This window comes from Drosophila navojoa, chromosome X, assembly GCF_054131105.1.
Source record: "Drosophila navojoa isolate 15081-1374.11 chromosome X, UAZ_NAV_1.0, whole genome shotgun sequence".
Classification (NCBI taxonomy): domain Eukaryota; kingdom Metazoa; phylum Arthropoda; class Insecta; order Diptera; family Drosophilidae; genus Drosophila; species Drosophila navojoa.
This window is the reverse complement of record NC_142895.1, coordinates 32,941,181-32,957,911: the sequence shown is the minus strand read 5'-3', so window position 1 is coordinate 32,957,911 and position 16,731 is coordinate 32,941,181. Positions and strand designations below refer to the sequence as shown.

The 16,731-nt window shown below is 44.7% G+C and overlaps 1 protein-coding gene and 1 long non-coding RNA gene across 3 annotated transcripts in view; both read left to right on the top strand.

Moving 5' to 3' along the window:
* Positions 1-7,062: 7,062 nt before the first annotated feature.
* LOC149090880 (uncharacterized) overlaps positions 7,063-16,731 on the top strand; it is a 112,841-nt gene continuing 103,172 nt past the window's right edge. Inside the window, exon 1 of the mRNA XM_089264660.1 lies at positions 7,063-7,807. Within this exon, the coding sequence (XP_089120786.1) occupies positions 7,296-7,807 (512 nt within the window). The 5' untranslated portion in view covers positions 7,063-7,295. The remainder of the gene's footprint in view (positions 7,808-16,731) is intronic.
* On the top strand, positions 13,701-16,506 carry LOC149090882 (uncharacterized). 2 transcript variants are annotated; one of them, XR_016197354.1, is made up of 3 exons: positions 13,701-14,038; positions 16,051-16,283; positions 16,368-16,506. It is a non-coding gene; the product is annotated as an uncharacterized LOC149090882 (long non-coding RNA). The 2 variants fall into 2 exon arrangements; XR_016197353.1 differs by lacking the exon at positions 13,701-14,038 and having other exon boundaries at positions 15,854-16,152; positions 16,189-16,283.

Here is a 16,731-nt window from a genome sequence, read left to right as displayed (position 1 = left end):
ACCGAAATATTTAGCAACAAAAATATTCGAGTAATGATTATTCATTTCCATTAACTTAGAGCTGACAGTCTATTGATAACCACTATCGATATTTTATTACTATCGATACTACAAAATATATAACCACTAGTGGTTAGTGGCACCACTGACCAAACAACACATAGACACTGACCAGAGAACACATAGACTACACATGTAGAACAAATTTTTCTACAGCTCGAAACTGTTAAGTTGAGCGACCGCTATACTTCGTATTTGCTCGGCTCGGTCGCTGGAGGTTCGAGCAATGAAAATACTGCATGACAAAAACAGTGCGCTGTGAGCGCTCAACCGAAATGGTCCCAATTCCGTTTTAAGCACAGCTATGAGCCATTTTTTCTACTCTTTCTCTCTCTCAGTCCCTCTCTCTCGCTCTCTGTGGTCGCTGAAATCATCACTCTCAGCCGCGCACAGAAATTGAAATTTTTGTTCGCGACGATCCCAGCTCTTTCCTTTTAAGTGAAGGGTATACCGAAATTTGTAAAGCGTTTGCCACGTTCATACAAAATGCTAGCTTTTTCATAATTATTTCTAAAAAGGGTATGAAAGTGTTGATGCTCATAATGAAAATGTTTTCGCGATGAGCATGCACACACACAGTCTTCGTTGCTACATGTATTATGAGCATTTGTATGCCTGTGTGCGAAGCTCTTGCTGCCTGTAGCAATTTTAAAGCCCAGCATTTGCATTTGGTCGATCATGAGAAGTGCTCACATACATACATACATATGTATATATGTACATTTGATTGTGTGTACGCATGCGATGCGATGGATTAGCACTTGTAGAAGCATTTGTTTGCCTATTTGCCTTTACATGTGCGTGTGTGTATGTGCATGTGTGTATGCATGGGACATGAACATTGGCGTGTGCCTACCTCAACTTAGAATTGTCTGACTGATTTTGGGTTCGAAATGAAGAGGCGCGCTTATACATACATATTTATGTATGTATTTATGTAAGTAGCTGATCAACTAAAGTGACAAGTGCATATGCCAATTCTTTGTGGCACTGTGACCGGCGAATAACTCATACTGTATGTGTATGTGTGTAGTATAGTTACTGGCGGGTAACTCGCGCTTATATTTAAGCACCTGGATTTAATTTTAATGATCGTGGGTTGGCTATCAGAAGGAATTAAAAAAAAAGTTTAGTACCTTATTAAGCTCAGTATACGAAATGGGATGCGATTTTCGATCCCTTGTACCTGTTCATATATTTACATATGTACATATACAGGTGCATGACAATAAAAAAAAAATTCTAAAAAGAATTGGCAAATAGGCAAACAAATGCTTCTACAAGTGCTATTTCATAATTGTGACCATCGCATCGCATGCGTACACACAATCAAATGTACATATATACATATGTATGTATGTATGTGAGCACTTCACAAGATCAACCAAATGCAAATGCGGGGACTTAAAATTGCTACAGGCAGCAAGAGCTTCGCACACAAGCATACCAATTCTCATAGTACATGTAGCAAGGGAGAGTGTGTGTGTGCATGCTCATCGCGGAAATACTTTCATTATGAGCATCAACGCTTTCATACCCTTTTTAGAAATTATCATGAAAAAGCTAGCATTTTGTATGAACGTGACAAACGCTTTACAAATTTCGGTATACCCTTCACACAAACGGAAAGAGCTGGGATCGTCGCGAACAAAAATTGAAATTTTTGTTCGCGTCTGAGAGTGATGATTTCAGCGACCATAGAGAGCGAGAGAGAGGGACTGAGAGAGAGAGAGAGTAGGACAAATGGCACATAGCTGTGCTTCATACGGAATCGGGACCATTTCGGTTGAGCGCTCATAGCGCACTGTTTTTGACGTGCAGCATTTTCACTGCTTGAACCTCCAGCGACCGAGCCGAGCAAATACGAAGTATAGCGGTCGCTCAACTTAACAGTTTCGAGCTGTAGAAAAATTTGTTCTACATGTCTAGTCTATGTGTTCTCTGGTCAGTGACATAGACTAGACATGTAGAGCAACGCTTTTCCACGCCGCAAAAGTAACGCACGCAGGTCACAAATACTCATACATGTAGCAAGGGACTACAAGTGTGTGTGTGCATGCCTGTCGCGGGATCATATTCTTTATGCGCCTCAACGCATTCATACCCTTCCCTTAAATATGTATCGAAACCCTAACATTTTGTTTGCATGAATGTCGCAAACGATTTTAAGATTTCGGTATACTCTTCACTCAAAAGACAAGAGCTGGGACCGTCGCGAAGAAATTTCAATTTTTGTGCGCTGCTTAGCTTCATGAGAGAGAGAGTTAGAGAGAGAGAGGGAGAGTAAGACAAAAAACGAAAAGCGCATACATGACCATTTCGTTTGCGTGCTTAGAGCGCCCTGATTTCCTCGTGCTATCTTTCATTACCCGAGCCAGCCACTACCAAGCCGAGCGAATACGAAGTTGGCCGGGCCCTGCTAGACAGATTTTGCGGCGTGGAAATTTTAATTTCTGCTGCATTTCTTTAATTTCTACTGTAATCCCAATTGCCAATATGAGCTGCTGCAAAAAATCTTGCACGTTCAGGCAGGCAGTGCACTCTGCACAAGCGCAATTTGTAAATTGCTGGTTGTGTGATAATATGATGCATATTAAATGTGCAGGTCTCACTGGTCGTGATTACGACAAGATTATGTCCACAGTAAAAATTGGTAGTGGGGGTGTTCGCTGGTCTTGTCCGATTTGTTTAGAAAAACAGATCAAATTTTCTAAAATGTACAGCGCTGTAAGGGCTTAGTTTTTTAAACTGAAAAAGATATTTAAGCAGGTATTCAGTGATATGGCTGCAGCTGAAGAAATATTCACCCAGTATAATTTCGAGAGTCCTCCTTCTCACTTGGAGTCTTCATCGTTGTTGGTACCTCTTTCTGTACCAACATCGTCACCTAATTTGCTTGGCCCTCCCTCACCTAGCGCTTCAGTTTTGTCATCCGCTCCTAACTCACTTGATCCTATATCACCTGTTCCTGAAGCTATTGGTTCTTCTGTCGAGGCTGCTATTGAAACTCAGGTCTCTGTTCAAAAATTGAAATCTTCCGATTGTTGTTCAAGCCATGAGTGTCAATAATTCAGCCACTCCCGGCATATCCTTATCAGTCGTCTCTCCTCGAAAGCAAATTTTTTTATCTAGGCTTTCATCTGATACGACTTGTGAGGCAGCAGTATCTGCTTTTATTGCAAGCAAGACTTTGGCTAATGTTTTTATATCGAAGTTTAGCTTCGCATCTCCGCGTGAAATGGCCTCTTTCAAGATAAATGTGCCGGTAGAATATTTTAAAACTTTATGTGATCCAAACTTCTGGCCACCTCATGTAGTTCTTCATGAATTTACACCTAAAATCGTAACAGATCGACTCCGATTTCTGTAAATCTACCTTCGGTGCAATCGTCATCAAACATTGCACCAAAAAACTAAATACTTTCCAATCTTCTTCGCAGCTGTCTCTGATTTATCAAAGTGTACGTGGCTTAAATTCTACACTGAAAAGTCTCTTCTTACACAGTTTAAGCGTACAATATGATATTATTGCATTCACTGAAACGCGGCTAAGTAATAATATTCATAATAGTGAAATCATTTCAAGTAATATCACTATTTATAGACTCGACCGTTCAATGCGCAGAAGGGGTGGTGTATTATTTGCGGTTAAATCCAGTATCCTCTCCGATGTGTTCACCTTTTCGTCCCTTCATAAAGCGTTGATTTTGGGGGTTAAATTAACTCTCCCATCGCGCTCATTGTTTATCACATGCTCTTATATCCCTCCCTCTTCTGATTTACAAGTCTAATTATATTAAAGAAGTTTATGAACATGTGAATAATAGAGACTTGCTTCTTTTGTTGGGGGATTTTAATATTGTCAAGAAACTTGTAATACAAATTACTTTATTCCGACAATTAATCACTATCTTTTTGATGAATTGTTTAGCCTATCTCTGTTTCAGATTAACTCTATTTCTAATCATCTAAATCGCACACTAGATCTTGTGTTTATTAATCATGATTCGCTCATTAATGTCGTGAGATCGACTCCTTTCTGCACACCTGAAGATATTAACTGTTGATAATCATCTCAATTATACTTATCGCAAATGCGATTTTGTTTTGCTTAATGAATTAATTAATTCAACAGACTGGTCTATTTTATATAAGTTGAATGATATTAATTTGGCAGCATCGCTTTTTATAACCTGAACCCATTGAAAATGGGAAATCAGGGTATAATGGTTTTGTTAAAAGTATGTAACAGGCAGAAGGAGGCGTGGCAGACCCCACAAAGTATATATATTCTTGATCAGGGCGACAAGCTGAGTCGATTTGGCCCTGTCCGTCTGTCTGTCCGTCCGTCCGTCCGTCCGTCCGTATGTATGAACGCGTCGATTTCAGAAGATATAAGAGCTAGAGACTTCAACTTTTTTTTGAAATGTCCGTATATATAACGCGGATATCGAGATTATCATTAAAAAACGATAACTCATTCCGATACTTTTTTATCGATAAAAAACCTTATCGAAGATCACTTAAAAAATTATATCTCCTACATCTTTCAAGCTAGAGTCTCCAAATTGAAAATGTATATTAAGACGCATGTCATACAATTTCGGTTTTTGTTAAAATTTACCCCCCACCTCTAAATCCACCCCCTCACCCTCGTCTTTGTAAAAGTCGTCTATCAAATACTAGAAACTTGTGCTTCGGCATACACATACATTTTAACATTATGATCGGGGCGACAAGCTGAGTCGATTTGGCCCTGTCCGTCTGTCTGTCCGTCCGTCCGTCCGTCCGTCCGTCCGTCCGTCCGTCCGTATGTATGAACGCGTCGATTTCAGAAGATATAAGAGCTAGAGACTTCAACTTTTTTTTAAAATGTCCGTATATATCACGCGCATATCGAGTTTATCACTAAAAAACGATAACTCATTCCGATACTTTTTTATCGATAAAAAACCTTATCGACGATCACTTAAAGAATTATATCTCCTACATCTTTCAAGCTAGAGTCTCCAAATTTAAAATGTACATAAAGATGTATTTTATACAATTTCGGTTTTTGTTAAAATTTACCCCCCACCCCTAAATCCACCCCCTCACCCTCATCTTTGTAAAAGTCGTATATCAAATACTAGAGACTTGTGATTCGGTATACACATACATTTTAACATTATGATTACGTTCTGAAAGTTTCATTACGATCGTACGTCTAGAAATTAAATTATTCAACAAATAAGTTCTCATAATATCGCCAACACTGCAGCGCAACCCAAGCGCAATTGGCTATATATGTATGTGTATGTATGTATGTATGTGAGTGTGTGTGTGCGCGTGTGTTTGTTTGTATGTGTATGTGTGTGCGTGTATTTGTTTGTATGCGTGTGTGTGTGTGCGTGTGCGTGTGTGTGTGCTAACTATTATTGAAATATCAGTTGCTTGTAGGGTTCAGGGGATCTCGTAGTCGAGAAGTAATACGCAATACGAGTTTGCTTTATTTTTTCGATAACTCATCCGATAACTCTTTTATCGAGAATAATCGAAAAATTGATTTTGTTTTTTGAGCCTCATCGGAGTACTATTAGACGTGGAGACGTTGAGATTTACTGTGTATATACATATGATGAATACAAACATTTTGTAATCAACAGATTTTGGATACCACGCCCCTTTCGCTCCCAATTTGTAAAAAACGTATTTCAAGTACTAGAGACTTGTGCTTTGGAATGTACACACATTTGGACCATATAACTACGCCCTGAACATTTCATTAAGATCGGGCGCGTGAGGGTGTATGCATGTGTATGTATGTGTGCGTGCATAAAAGAAGTGCAGAATGATAAGAATATTAGCTTGGAGGGTTCAGGGTATCTCCTAGTCGAGCAGTCTCGACTAGAGTCTTACTTGTTTTATTCTACACTAAACTCTATTCTGGATGCTTGTGTCCCTCTCTGCCGTATTTTGCCAGTTTCAAAAAAGCCACATTGGTTTACCAAGACTCTTTTGAACTTGAGAAACATTAAAAATAAATGCTTTAAAAATTATAAAAAGTCTGGTTCAAGTTTTGACTGGTCCAAATATTCCGTTGCCAAGTTAAACTTCAATCTTTTAAAATCTAGCTGTTATGAGAATTATCTTATTCGTTGCAATCGTTAGTTTGCTCGAGATCCCAAACAATATTATTCATTTGTAAACTTGAAGCGTAAATCTTCTGGTTTGCCGTCCTCGCTTGTCCTTGGTGGTGAAAAAACTTACAATGACCAGTATTCCTCTGATCTATTTGCTGATTTTTATACCCAGTGGCATATCGTGGTTCACTTGTCACTTGTCACATCCCAATACTTTGTGGCACTGTGACCGAAGAGTAACTCACGCACATGTGTATGTATGTATGTATGTATGTATATGTGTGTGGTATAGGGACAGCCAAGTTACTCGCGGTATATATGTATTTAAGCACCTGAGTTAGCCTATCAGAATGCATTTTTAAAAAATGTAGTATCTGATCAGTGGGCAAAATGGGATGCGATTATCGATCCCTTGCATATTTGTATGTACATACATTTACAGGTGCATGCAAGTAAAAAAAAAGTGTAAAAAATGCAAGTGCGCTTGTCAGTGTAGTCAGTCAGCTACTGAAATATAAGCGCGCCTCTTCAAAACCCAAAATCGTTCGCACAATTTTAAGTTGAGGTAGGCACACGCCAATGCTCATGTCCCATGCTTACACACATGCACATACACACACGCACATATAAAGGCACAAAGGCAGTCAACTGTCGCAGCGACTGTGACCTAAAGGGCGCCTGTTTCAGGTGTGGAGAGATGGGTCACAGTGCAAAAGCATGCAATAAGCCACCAAAATGTAGCCTCTGCATCCGGAAAGGTGAAAAGCAGACGGACCATTCAGCAGGCAGTTTCAAGTGCCCATCTTACCGTGAAGCTGCTCGTAAAATGAAATGTTAAGGTTCTTGCAGCTTAACCTAAATCATTGTATTGCTGCCCAAGACCTTCTTGAGCAGACCGTTAGAGAAAAATGTATAGACGTAGCTTTTCTCAGTGAGCCCCACCACTGTATAACCAGCTGCCCTAGGACATGGTCAACTGACGTTAATGGCAAAGCTGCGTTGTGGGTATGCGGCAACTCAACGAACGTACTTTCGAATGTTAAGTCATTCAATGGGTTCGTACGCGGCCGATATGGCAACTTATGGCTTTACAGCTGCTATCTGGCCACCAACATGCAGCTCAGTGAATTCACGACGGTGCTCGACGAGCTTGCCGAGGATGCTAGGGGTCGGAAGGCCATTATAGCTGGAGATTTTAACTCCTGGGCGTTAGAATGGGGTAGCCTCACAACAAATGCCAGAGGTCGTATCCTACTGGAGATCTTCGCAACACTAGATGTTGCACTGCTCAACACTGGGCACGAGTACACCTTCAGTCGGGCGGGATACGGATCTGTCATCGACATTACTTTTGTCACTTCATCCCTCTTTCGGGGAGCAACATGGAGCCATTGCGATAGCTATACGGGCAGCGATCATACGGCACTTCTATTCACAATAGGTGAGCCACCTGCCAGGGCGTCACCCTTGTGGAGGGAGTCGTATCGGCTAGATACTTTTGATCCCGCGGTCTTTTCTGAGGCCATTCAGTCTCTGGGCACAATTGGTAATGCTGAGGCCAGAGCATGCCAAATGGTAGCCCAAATACAGAGTGCCTGCAATAGCAGTATGCTACGCCGCAAGCAGTTCACGCGACAACAAGAGCCTACGTATTGGTGGAATGCACAAATAGGTGACATTCGTCGCAAATGCATCCAGGCGAGAAGAAGCTACCAACGGGCTCGCGGTAGGTCTACGTTTTTAGAAAAACAATTAGCTTACCAGGCAGCTAGAAGACAGTTGAAGAGGGCCATTCGGGCAAGCAAAAGAGAATGTTTTTTAGAGTTGTGCGACTCAGCCGAATATGACCCTTGGGGCAGGGCATATAAGATAGTAGTTAAAAGACTATACGCAGGTAGACAGGTGCAGCCTACGGATCGTCTGGAGCTTAAATCGATTGTGGAAACGCTCTTTCCAGAAAGTTTAAGCTCCATTCACGCCCCTCGGTCCGAGTCTGCTGATCAGGGCTCAATGAGCACTGAAATTGTTTTAGTCACAGAGGAAGAAATTATATTAACTCTCCGGGGTCTTAGAACCAACACTGCTCCAGGGCCGGACGGGATCCCAAATCGTGCGCTAAAGCTAGCCCTCGCCTTGCACCCTAATACGTTCGCTGAATTATTCAACGAATGTTTAATACAAGAGACGTTCCCGGCAAAATGGAAAGCCCAGAACCTGGTGTTGCTACCCAAGGCTGGCAAACCACCAGATGAGCCATCTTCATACAGACCGATCTGCCTCTTAGACACCATGGGAAAGGTGTTTGAGAAATTGATCTGCTCCAGACTGGAGACTGCGATTACTAGCGCCGGAGGCCTGTCACCAAACCAATTTGGATTCCGGAAGGCCCGGTCAACAACGGATGCGCTAAACAAAGTTGTTGGTCTGGCCACCTCCGCCATCCATGGCACGAGATGGAAGCATGGGACGAAGCAATACTGCATTATTGCGACCCTGGACGTAAAGAATGCCTTCAATACAGCTAGTTGGGATATGATACTGAATGCGCTGTCACAATGTAATATCCCTAAATATCTTAAAGAAACAATAAAGAGTTACTTCAGAGGAAGAACACTGGTATACAATACGAGTGAGGGTCCCCAAACTCATACAGTGTCAGCTGGAGTACCCCAAGGCTCAGTGCTGGGGCCTCTCCTATGGAATATCATGTACGACGGCGTACTGCGCTTGGAACTACCAACAGGTGCGCACACCATCGGCTTTGCTGATGATGTAGCTGTCGTAGCCATAGGAAAGGAGCTCAAAGATACAGAGGATATGTGCAGCGAAAGTATCAATCGCATACGAAGCTGGTTGACTGGGGCTGGGCTCGAGCTAGCGGCACACAAAAGTTGTCCTAGTCAGCAGTCGCAAAAGAGTGGAAACTGCCAATATAAAGATCGGCAGCGTCACCATTGCGTCAAAGAGGGCGATAAAGTATCTTGGTGTCATGATAGACACAAGATTAACTTTCCGCGAGCACTTAGAGTATGTGCAAAAAAAGGCAGCTGATTCTTGTAGAGCTCTCTCGAGAATTATGCTTAACACGCGGGTACCTAAACAGCAACGACGTCTCCTTCTAATGAGCGTCATTAGGTCCGTCATCCTCTATGCTGCGCCCATATGGGCAAGAGCGATGGCAACGCCGAGCTACAGCCGGGGCATTTGCGCGGTCTACAGACTGAGCGCAATCAGAGTCAGATGCGCTTTCAGGACTATCTCCGATGACGCGGCGCTCGTCATAGCTGGTATGGTACCACTGGAGTACTTGGTCGCCGAAGCCGTGGAGCGAAATTCGCACGCGCCTGTGCGACCCAACGCTATCAGGACGAACAGCATTGCACGATGGCAAAGAAAGTGGAATAGCTCAGCTAAAGGGCGGTGGACGCACAAGCTCATCCCGGAGCTTGAACCATGGGTCAACCGCAAGCACGGCGAGGTAAACTACTACCTTACGCAGATCCTCTCGGGACATGGATGCTTTCGGAGCTATTTGAAGCGCTTTGGCCACGAGGAATCTGACGAGTGCCCCTGGTGCGAGCGAGGGCGCGTGGAAGACGCCAACCACATTCTTTTCGAATGTGGACGGTTCCTGGAGGAGAGGCGTCGTCTGGAAGAGGCAGTGGGCCGCTCCATCAGAGCGGACAACATTGTCAACACCATGCTGGAATCGGAGGAAGCTTGGGAACTAACAAGCACCTTCGCGGCCACAGTGATGATGGAGCTCCGCAGAGTCGAGCGAATGAGAAGTCGAGCTGTCCCAGGCTAAGGTAGCGCACAGTGCTTGCGAAGCAATGCTTTACGGCCGTCCCGCAAGCATCGCGCACTATCCTAGCCACCACGCAACTTGCACCTGTATAATTATAAAATCTGTTAATAAACGAATATAAAAAAAAAAAAAAAACAAAGGCAGTCAAAGGCTTCTACAATGATCACCCCATCATTTGTGAGCATCGCGGCTTCTGCGTACACACAATCAAACATATGTATGTATGCATGTGTGAGTAGTTCACAAGATCTACCAAATGCGAATTCGGGGCTCTGAAATCGCTACAGGCACCTACACACACAGGCACACAAATGCTCATAATACATATAGTAACAGAGACTGTGTGTGTGCACGCTCGTCGCGAAAGCATTTTCACTATGAGCACCAACGCTTTCATACCCTTCCCACAAGTAATATCGAAGACACATATACATATTTTGTACGAGATTGGCAAACGGTTTAAAGAGTTCGGTATACTCTTCACACAGAAGGGAAGGCATGGGTTCTTGCTGCGAAGAAATTTTAATTTTCGTGAGCTGCTGCTTGTGCTCACATGCATACACACATATACACATTTGAGAGAGCAAAGAGCACCGAGAGAGAGAGAGAGAGAGCAAAGGAAACATTGAGCACAGAGGGATCTTTTGTTCAACCATCGACCATCTCGGTCGAGCGCATGAAGCAGAATGATTGTGCTTTCGAATATTTTCGTTGCCTGAACCTAAAAGTGAGGAGCCGAGCAAATACGAAGCTGTGTGGGTCGTAATGTCAAAAAAAAAAAAGCGTGCAAAACACTTTACACTACGTGTTCGGTCTATGTGTTCTCTTTTTAGTGATATAATCAAAAAGCATAATTGTTTTGTACTAAATTTTTGTAAAGCCAAATTGAATTTGAAATAAGAATAAATGCCCCTTTGTAAACATAGCATCATGTATACGGACTGTGAATGAGTATTCCGCAGTCGGTAGCGCCCGAGAAAGTACAGCTCCAAGAGCTACATTTTTTATACCCTGAACCCATTAAAAATGGGAAATCAGGGTATAATGGTTTTGTTGAAATGTATGTAACAGGCAGAAGGAGGCGTGGCAGACCCCACAAAGTATATATATTCTTGATCAGGGCGACGAGCTGAGTCGATTTAGCCCTGTCCGTCTGTCCGTCCGTCCGTCCGTCTGTCCGTATGTTTGAACGCGTCGATTTCAGAAGATGTAAGAGCTAGAGACTTCAACTTTTTTTTTAAATGTTCGTTTATATCACGCTCATATCGAGTTTATCACTAAAAAACGATAACTCATTCCGATACTTTTTTATCGATAAAAAACCTTATCGACGATCACTTAAAAAATTATATCTCCTATATATCGTATATCAAATACTAGAGACTTGTGCTTCGGTATACACATACATTTAAACATCATGATTACGTTCTGAAAGTTTAATTACGATCGTACGTCTAGAAATTAAATTATTCAACAAATAAGTTCTCCTAATATTGCCAACACTGCAGCGCAACCCAAGCGTGATCGCCTGTATATGTGAGTGTGCATGTGAGCGTGTGTTTGTTTGTTTGTATGTTTTTTTTTTTTTATATTCGTTTATTAACAGTTTTTTATAATAATACAAGATGCAAGTTGCGTGGTGGCCAGGATAGTGCGCGATGCTTGCGGGACGGCCGTAAAGCATTGCGTCGCAAGCACTGTGCGCTACCTTAGCCTGGGACAGCTCGACTTCTCATTCGCTCAACTCTGCGGAGCTCCATCATCACTGTGGCCGCGAAGTTGCTTGTTAGTTCCCAAGCTTCCTCCGATTCCAGCATGGCGTTGACAATGTTGTCCGCTCTGATGGAGCGGCCCACTGCCTCTTCCAGACGACGCCTCTCCTCCAGGAACCGTCCACATTCGAAAAGAATGTGGTTGGCGTCTTCCACGTGCCCTCGCTCGCACCAGGGGCACTCGTCAGATTCCTCGTGGCCAAAGCGCTTCAAATAGCTCCGAAAGCATCCATGTCCCGAGAGAATCTGCGTAAGGTAGAAGTTTACCTCGCCGTGCTTGCGGTTGACATGATTCAAGCTCGGGGATGAGCTTGTGCGTCCACCGCCCTTTAGCTGAGCTATTCCACTTTCTTTGCCATCGTGCAATGCTGTTCGCCCTGATAGCGTTGGGTCGCGCAGGCGCGTGCGAATTTCGCTCCACGGCTTCGGCGACCAAGCACTCCAGTGGTAGCATACCAGCTATGACGAGCGCCGCGTCATCGGAGATAGTCCTGAAAGCGCAGCTGACTCTGATTGCGCTCAGTCTGTAGATCGCGCAAACGCCCCGGCTGTAGCTCGGCGTTGCCATCGCTCTTGTCCATATGGGCGCAGCATAGAGGATGACGGACCTAATGACGCTCATTAGAAGGAGACGTCGTTGCTGTTTAGGTACCCGCGTGTTAAGCATAATTCTCGAGAGAGCTCTACAAGAATCAGCTGCCTTTTTTTGCACATACTCTAAGTGCTCGCGGAAAGTTAATCTTGTGTCTATCATGACACCAAGATACTTTATCGCCCTCTTTGACGCAATGGTGACGCTGCCGATCTTTATATTGGCAGTTTCCACTCTTTTGCGACTGCTGACTAGGACAACTTTTGTGTGCCGCTAGCTCGAGCCCAGCTCCAGTCAACCAGCTTCGTATGCGATTGATACTTTCGCTGCACATATCCTCTGTATCTTTGAGCTCCTTTCCTATGGCTACGACAGCTACATCAGCAAAGCCGATGGTGTGCGCACCTGTTGGTAGTTCCAAGCGCAGTACGCCGTCGTACATGATATTCCATAGGAGAGGCCCCAGCACTGAGCCTTGGGGTACTCCAGCTGACACAGTATGAGTTTGGGGACCCTCACTCGTATTGTATACCAGTGTTCTTCCTCTGAAGTAACTCTTTATTGTTTCTTTAAGATATTTATGGATATTATATAGTGACAGCGCATTCAGTATCATATCCCAACTAGCTGTATTGAAGGCATTCTTTACGTCCAGGGTCGCAATAATGCAGTATTGCTTCGTCCCATGCTTCCATCTTGTGCCATGGATGGCGGAGGTGGCCAGACCAACAACTTTGTTTAGCGCATCCGTTGTTGACCGGGCCTTCCGGAAACCAAATTGATTAGGCGACAGGCCTCCGGCGCTAGCAATAGAAGCTTCCAGTCTAGAGCGAATCAGTTTCTCAAACACCTTTCCCATGGTGTCTAAGAGACAGATCGGTCTGTATGAAGATGGCTCATCTGGTGGTTCGCCAGCCTTGGGTAGCAACACCAGGTTCTGGGCTTTCCATTTTGCCGGGAACGTCTCTTGTATTAAACATACGTTGAATAATTCAGCGAACGTATTAGGGTGCAAGGCGAGGGCTAGCTTTAGTGCACGATTTGGGATCCCGTCCGGCCCTGGAGCAGTGTTGGTTCTAAGACCCCGGAGAGTTAATATAATTTCTTCCTCTGTGACTAAAACAATTTCAGTGCTCATTGAGCCCTGATCAGCAGACTCGGACCCAATGGCGTGAATGGAGCTTAAACTTTCTGGAAAGAGCGTTTCCACAATCGATTTAAGCTCCAGACGATCCGTAGGCTGCACCTGTCTACCTGTGTATAGTCTTTTAAATACTATCTTATATGCCCTGCCCCAAGGGTCATATTCGGCTGAGTCGCACAACTCTAAAAAAACATTCTCTTTTGCTTGCCCGAATAGCCCTCTTCAACTGTCTTCTAGCTGCCTGGTAAGCTAATTGATTCTCTAAAAACGTAGACCTACCGCGAGCCCGTTGGTAGCTTCTTCTCGCCTGGATGCATTTGCGACGAATGTCACCTATTTGTGCATTCCACCAATACGTAGGCTCTTGTTGTCGCGTGAACTGCTTGCGGCGTAGCATACTGCTATTGCAGGCACTCTGTATTTGGGCTACCATTTGGCATGCTCTGGCCTCAGCATTACCAATTGTGCCCAGAGACTGAATGGCATCAGAAAAGACCGCGGGATCAAAAGTATCTAGCCGATACGACTTCCTCCACAAGGGTGACGCCCTGGCAGGTGGCTCACCTATTGTGAATAGAAGTGCCGTATGATCGCTGCCCGTATAGCTATCGCAATGGCTCCATGTTGCTCCCCGAAAGAGGGATGAAGTGACAAAAGTAATGTCGATAACAGATCCGTATCCCGCCCGACTGAAGGTGTACTCGTGCCCAGTGTTGAGCAGTGCAACATCTAGTGTTGCGAAGATCTCCAGTAGGATACGACCTCTGGCATTTGTTGTGAGGCTACCCCATTCTAACGCCCAGGAGTTAAAATCTCCAGCTATAATGGCCCTCCGACCCCTAGCATCCTCGGCAAGCTCGTCGAGCACCGTCGTGAATTCACTGAGCTGCATGATGGGGGCCAGATAGCAACTGTAAAGCCATAAGTTACCATATCGGGCGCGTACGAACCCATTGAATGACTTAACATTCGTAAGTACGTTCGTTGAGTTGCCGCATACCCACAACGCAGCTTTGCCATTAACGTCTGTTGACCATACGTCTATACATTTTTCCCTAACGGTCTGCTCAAGAAGGTCTTGGGCAGCAATACAATGATTTAAGTTAAGCTGCAAGAACCTTAACATTTCATTTTACGAGCAGCTTCACGATAAGATGGGCACTTGAAACTGCCTGCTGAATGGTCCGTCTGCTTTTCACCTTTCCGGATGCATAGGCTACATTTTGGTGGGTTGGTGCATGCTTTTGCACTGTGACCCATCTCTCCACACCTGAAACAGGCGCCCTTTAGGTCACAGTCGCTGCGACAGTTTTCTGCCATATGACCGTAATCGAGGCACTTGAAACAGCGTTTAGGCTGTTCCACGGCTCGAATACGGCATTCTATTCTAATTTTGGACAGCTCGAGCAGAGTTTTAGCTTTACCAATTGGGAGAGCAACCGTAGCTCTTTGCTGTCCACCAAAAGCTGGCCGAAGCGATTTGTTAGCCTCAATGGGGAGTGAGCTATCCTTCAACTCCACCCTGATTGCCTCCAAGATCTCCTCTTTGCTCGCTAGCTCATCTAGGTCGCGAATCTCAATTTGAGCTGATTCGGTGTTTTAACTACCGCTCGGTCACCCAAGGCTTTGCCTACAGCTTCGTGCAGAGCCTCAGCGCTATGCTCCGGCTTCCTACTCAGTTGCAACAAAAGGTCCCCCTTAGCGGTCTTCCTAATTCCTTGGACGTCGCCACTCAGATGCTTTAAATTTGGGTCGCTCTTGACCACGCGAAGCATGTCCGCATAGCTGCAACCACCTACACCTGAAACCGCGATGGCGTCGCTTCTGGAACGTTTTTGCAGCGGCTTGCGTCCCTTAACAACCGTCCAACTGTTCGAATTCGTCTGCCGACCTACCTGGTTGGTTTTAACGGCTGCAGCCCGTAGAACCATTGGCTCTATTGGATTTGCTGCGCTTTTATTGTGCCTCGGCTTTTTCGAGGGAGTTTTCCTCTGCTGCTGTAGCACTAACGCTCGCTGTTTTAGCCTTCTGAGCTACTTCTTTGATCAGCGTGGTCTGCACCTCGCAGTCTTTGACCGGTCGGTTGCAGAACGCTTCGGCCGTCTTGTGGAGACTGACCAGCCTAGCCAGCTTCTCTCTCATTAGTGCATTTATATGACGCTGCCCCCCAAATAGGGCAGACAAACCCTCTAGCGTAACTCCTATTTGAGCTAACGCTTCTTTTAAAGACTTGGGTGCCTGGCACTCAGCCACTGGAGACTGGTTACAAGTCGACAGCTGCGGCAACGCCCTCTGTTGTTGCTGCAACGAGGAACGGCACGCGAAGGCTTGCAGCACCTCCTCCATCATGGCCTCCATATTGCTCCAACTACCACGGCGTGAAGCCTGTAGTGGGCACTGCCTACTAATATAATTTGAGTTTAGAGACCACAGTAACTTAAAGTCAACCTAACTACAGCGAGAGCCCGAAAGTATGCACTACTTTTAATACCTGCTACCTCACGCCAGCAGCTGGGTTGCTGTCTTTGCTGAGACTTAGCAACTCACCAAAGTTAGTGAGCAGCTGATTGTCCGCTGCAATTTCCAGCACTACTAACAGCTGTTAGAGTGAATGCACCTGATTATTTATTATTTGCACAAATGTGACGCCTAATGTGACAAATTATTTCGCGTTTAAAAAGAAAGGGAAGGAGAAAAGCCCTGACGCCAAAAACAGTGACGCTATTGCCCCCTCTCTTGCACCACCGGATTGTACCACTGGGGTACTCCGCGAGACCGCCGCGAAGTAAGTTTTGATTGTTTTTTGCCGTCGCTGGGTGCGTCGCGCCCACAGCAACCACGTTGTCTACAGTTCTTTCTACTTTCACAGGGAAAAACACAGATCAAGCTATTGTCCACGGTGGATCACGATGACGTCGACCGTACTCCACGAAAACGCAACTCGAACTCCTCTGTTTGTTTATATGTTTGTGTGTGTGTGCGTGTGTTTGTTTGCATGCGTGTGTGTGTGCATGAATTTGTTTGTATGAGTGCGTGTGGGTGTGCTAATTATTATTGAAATATCAGTTGCTTGTAGGGTTCAGGGGATCTCGTAGTCGAGCAGTCTCGACTAGAGCTTTCTTGTTTTTTTTTTTTTTTTGTGGGTTGAGGTAGGCGAAAATGCTTTATGCACCGTCAGTCAGGTCGTCATTCTGACCGGTGTGTCGTACTGCATGACTGCTTACCGACTAAAA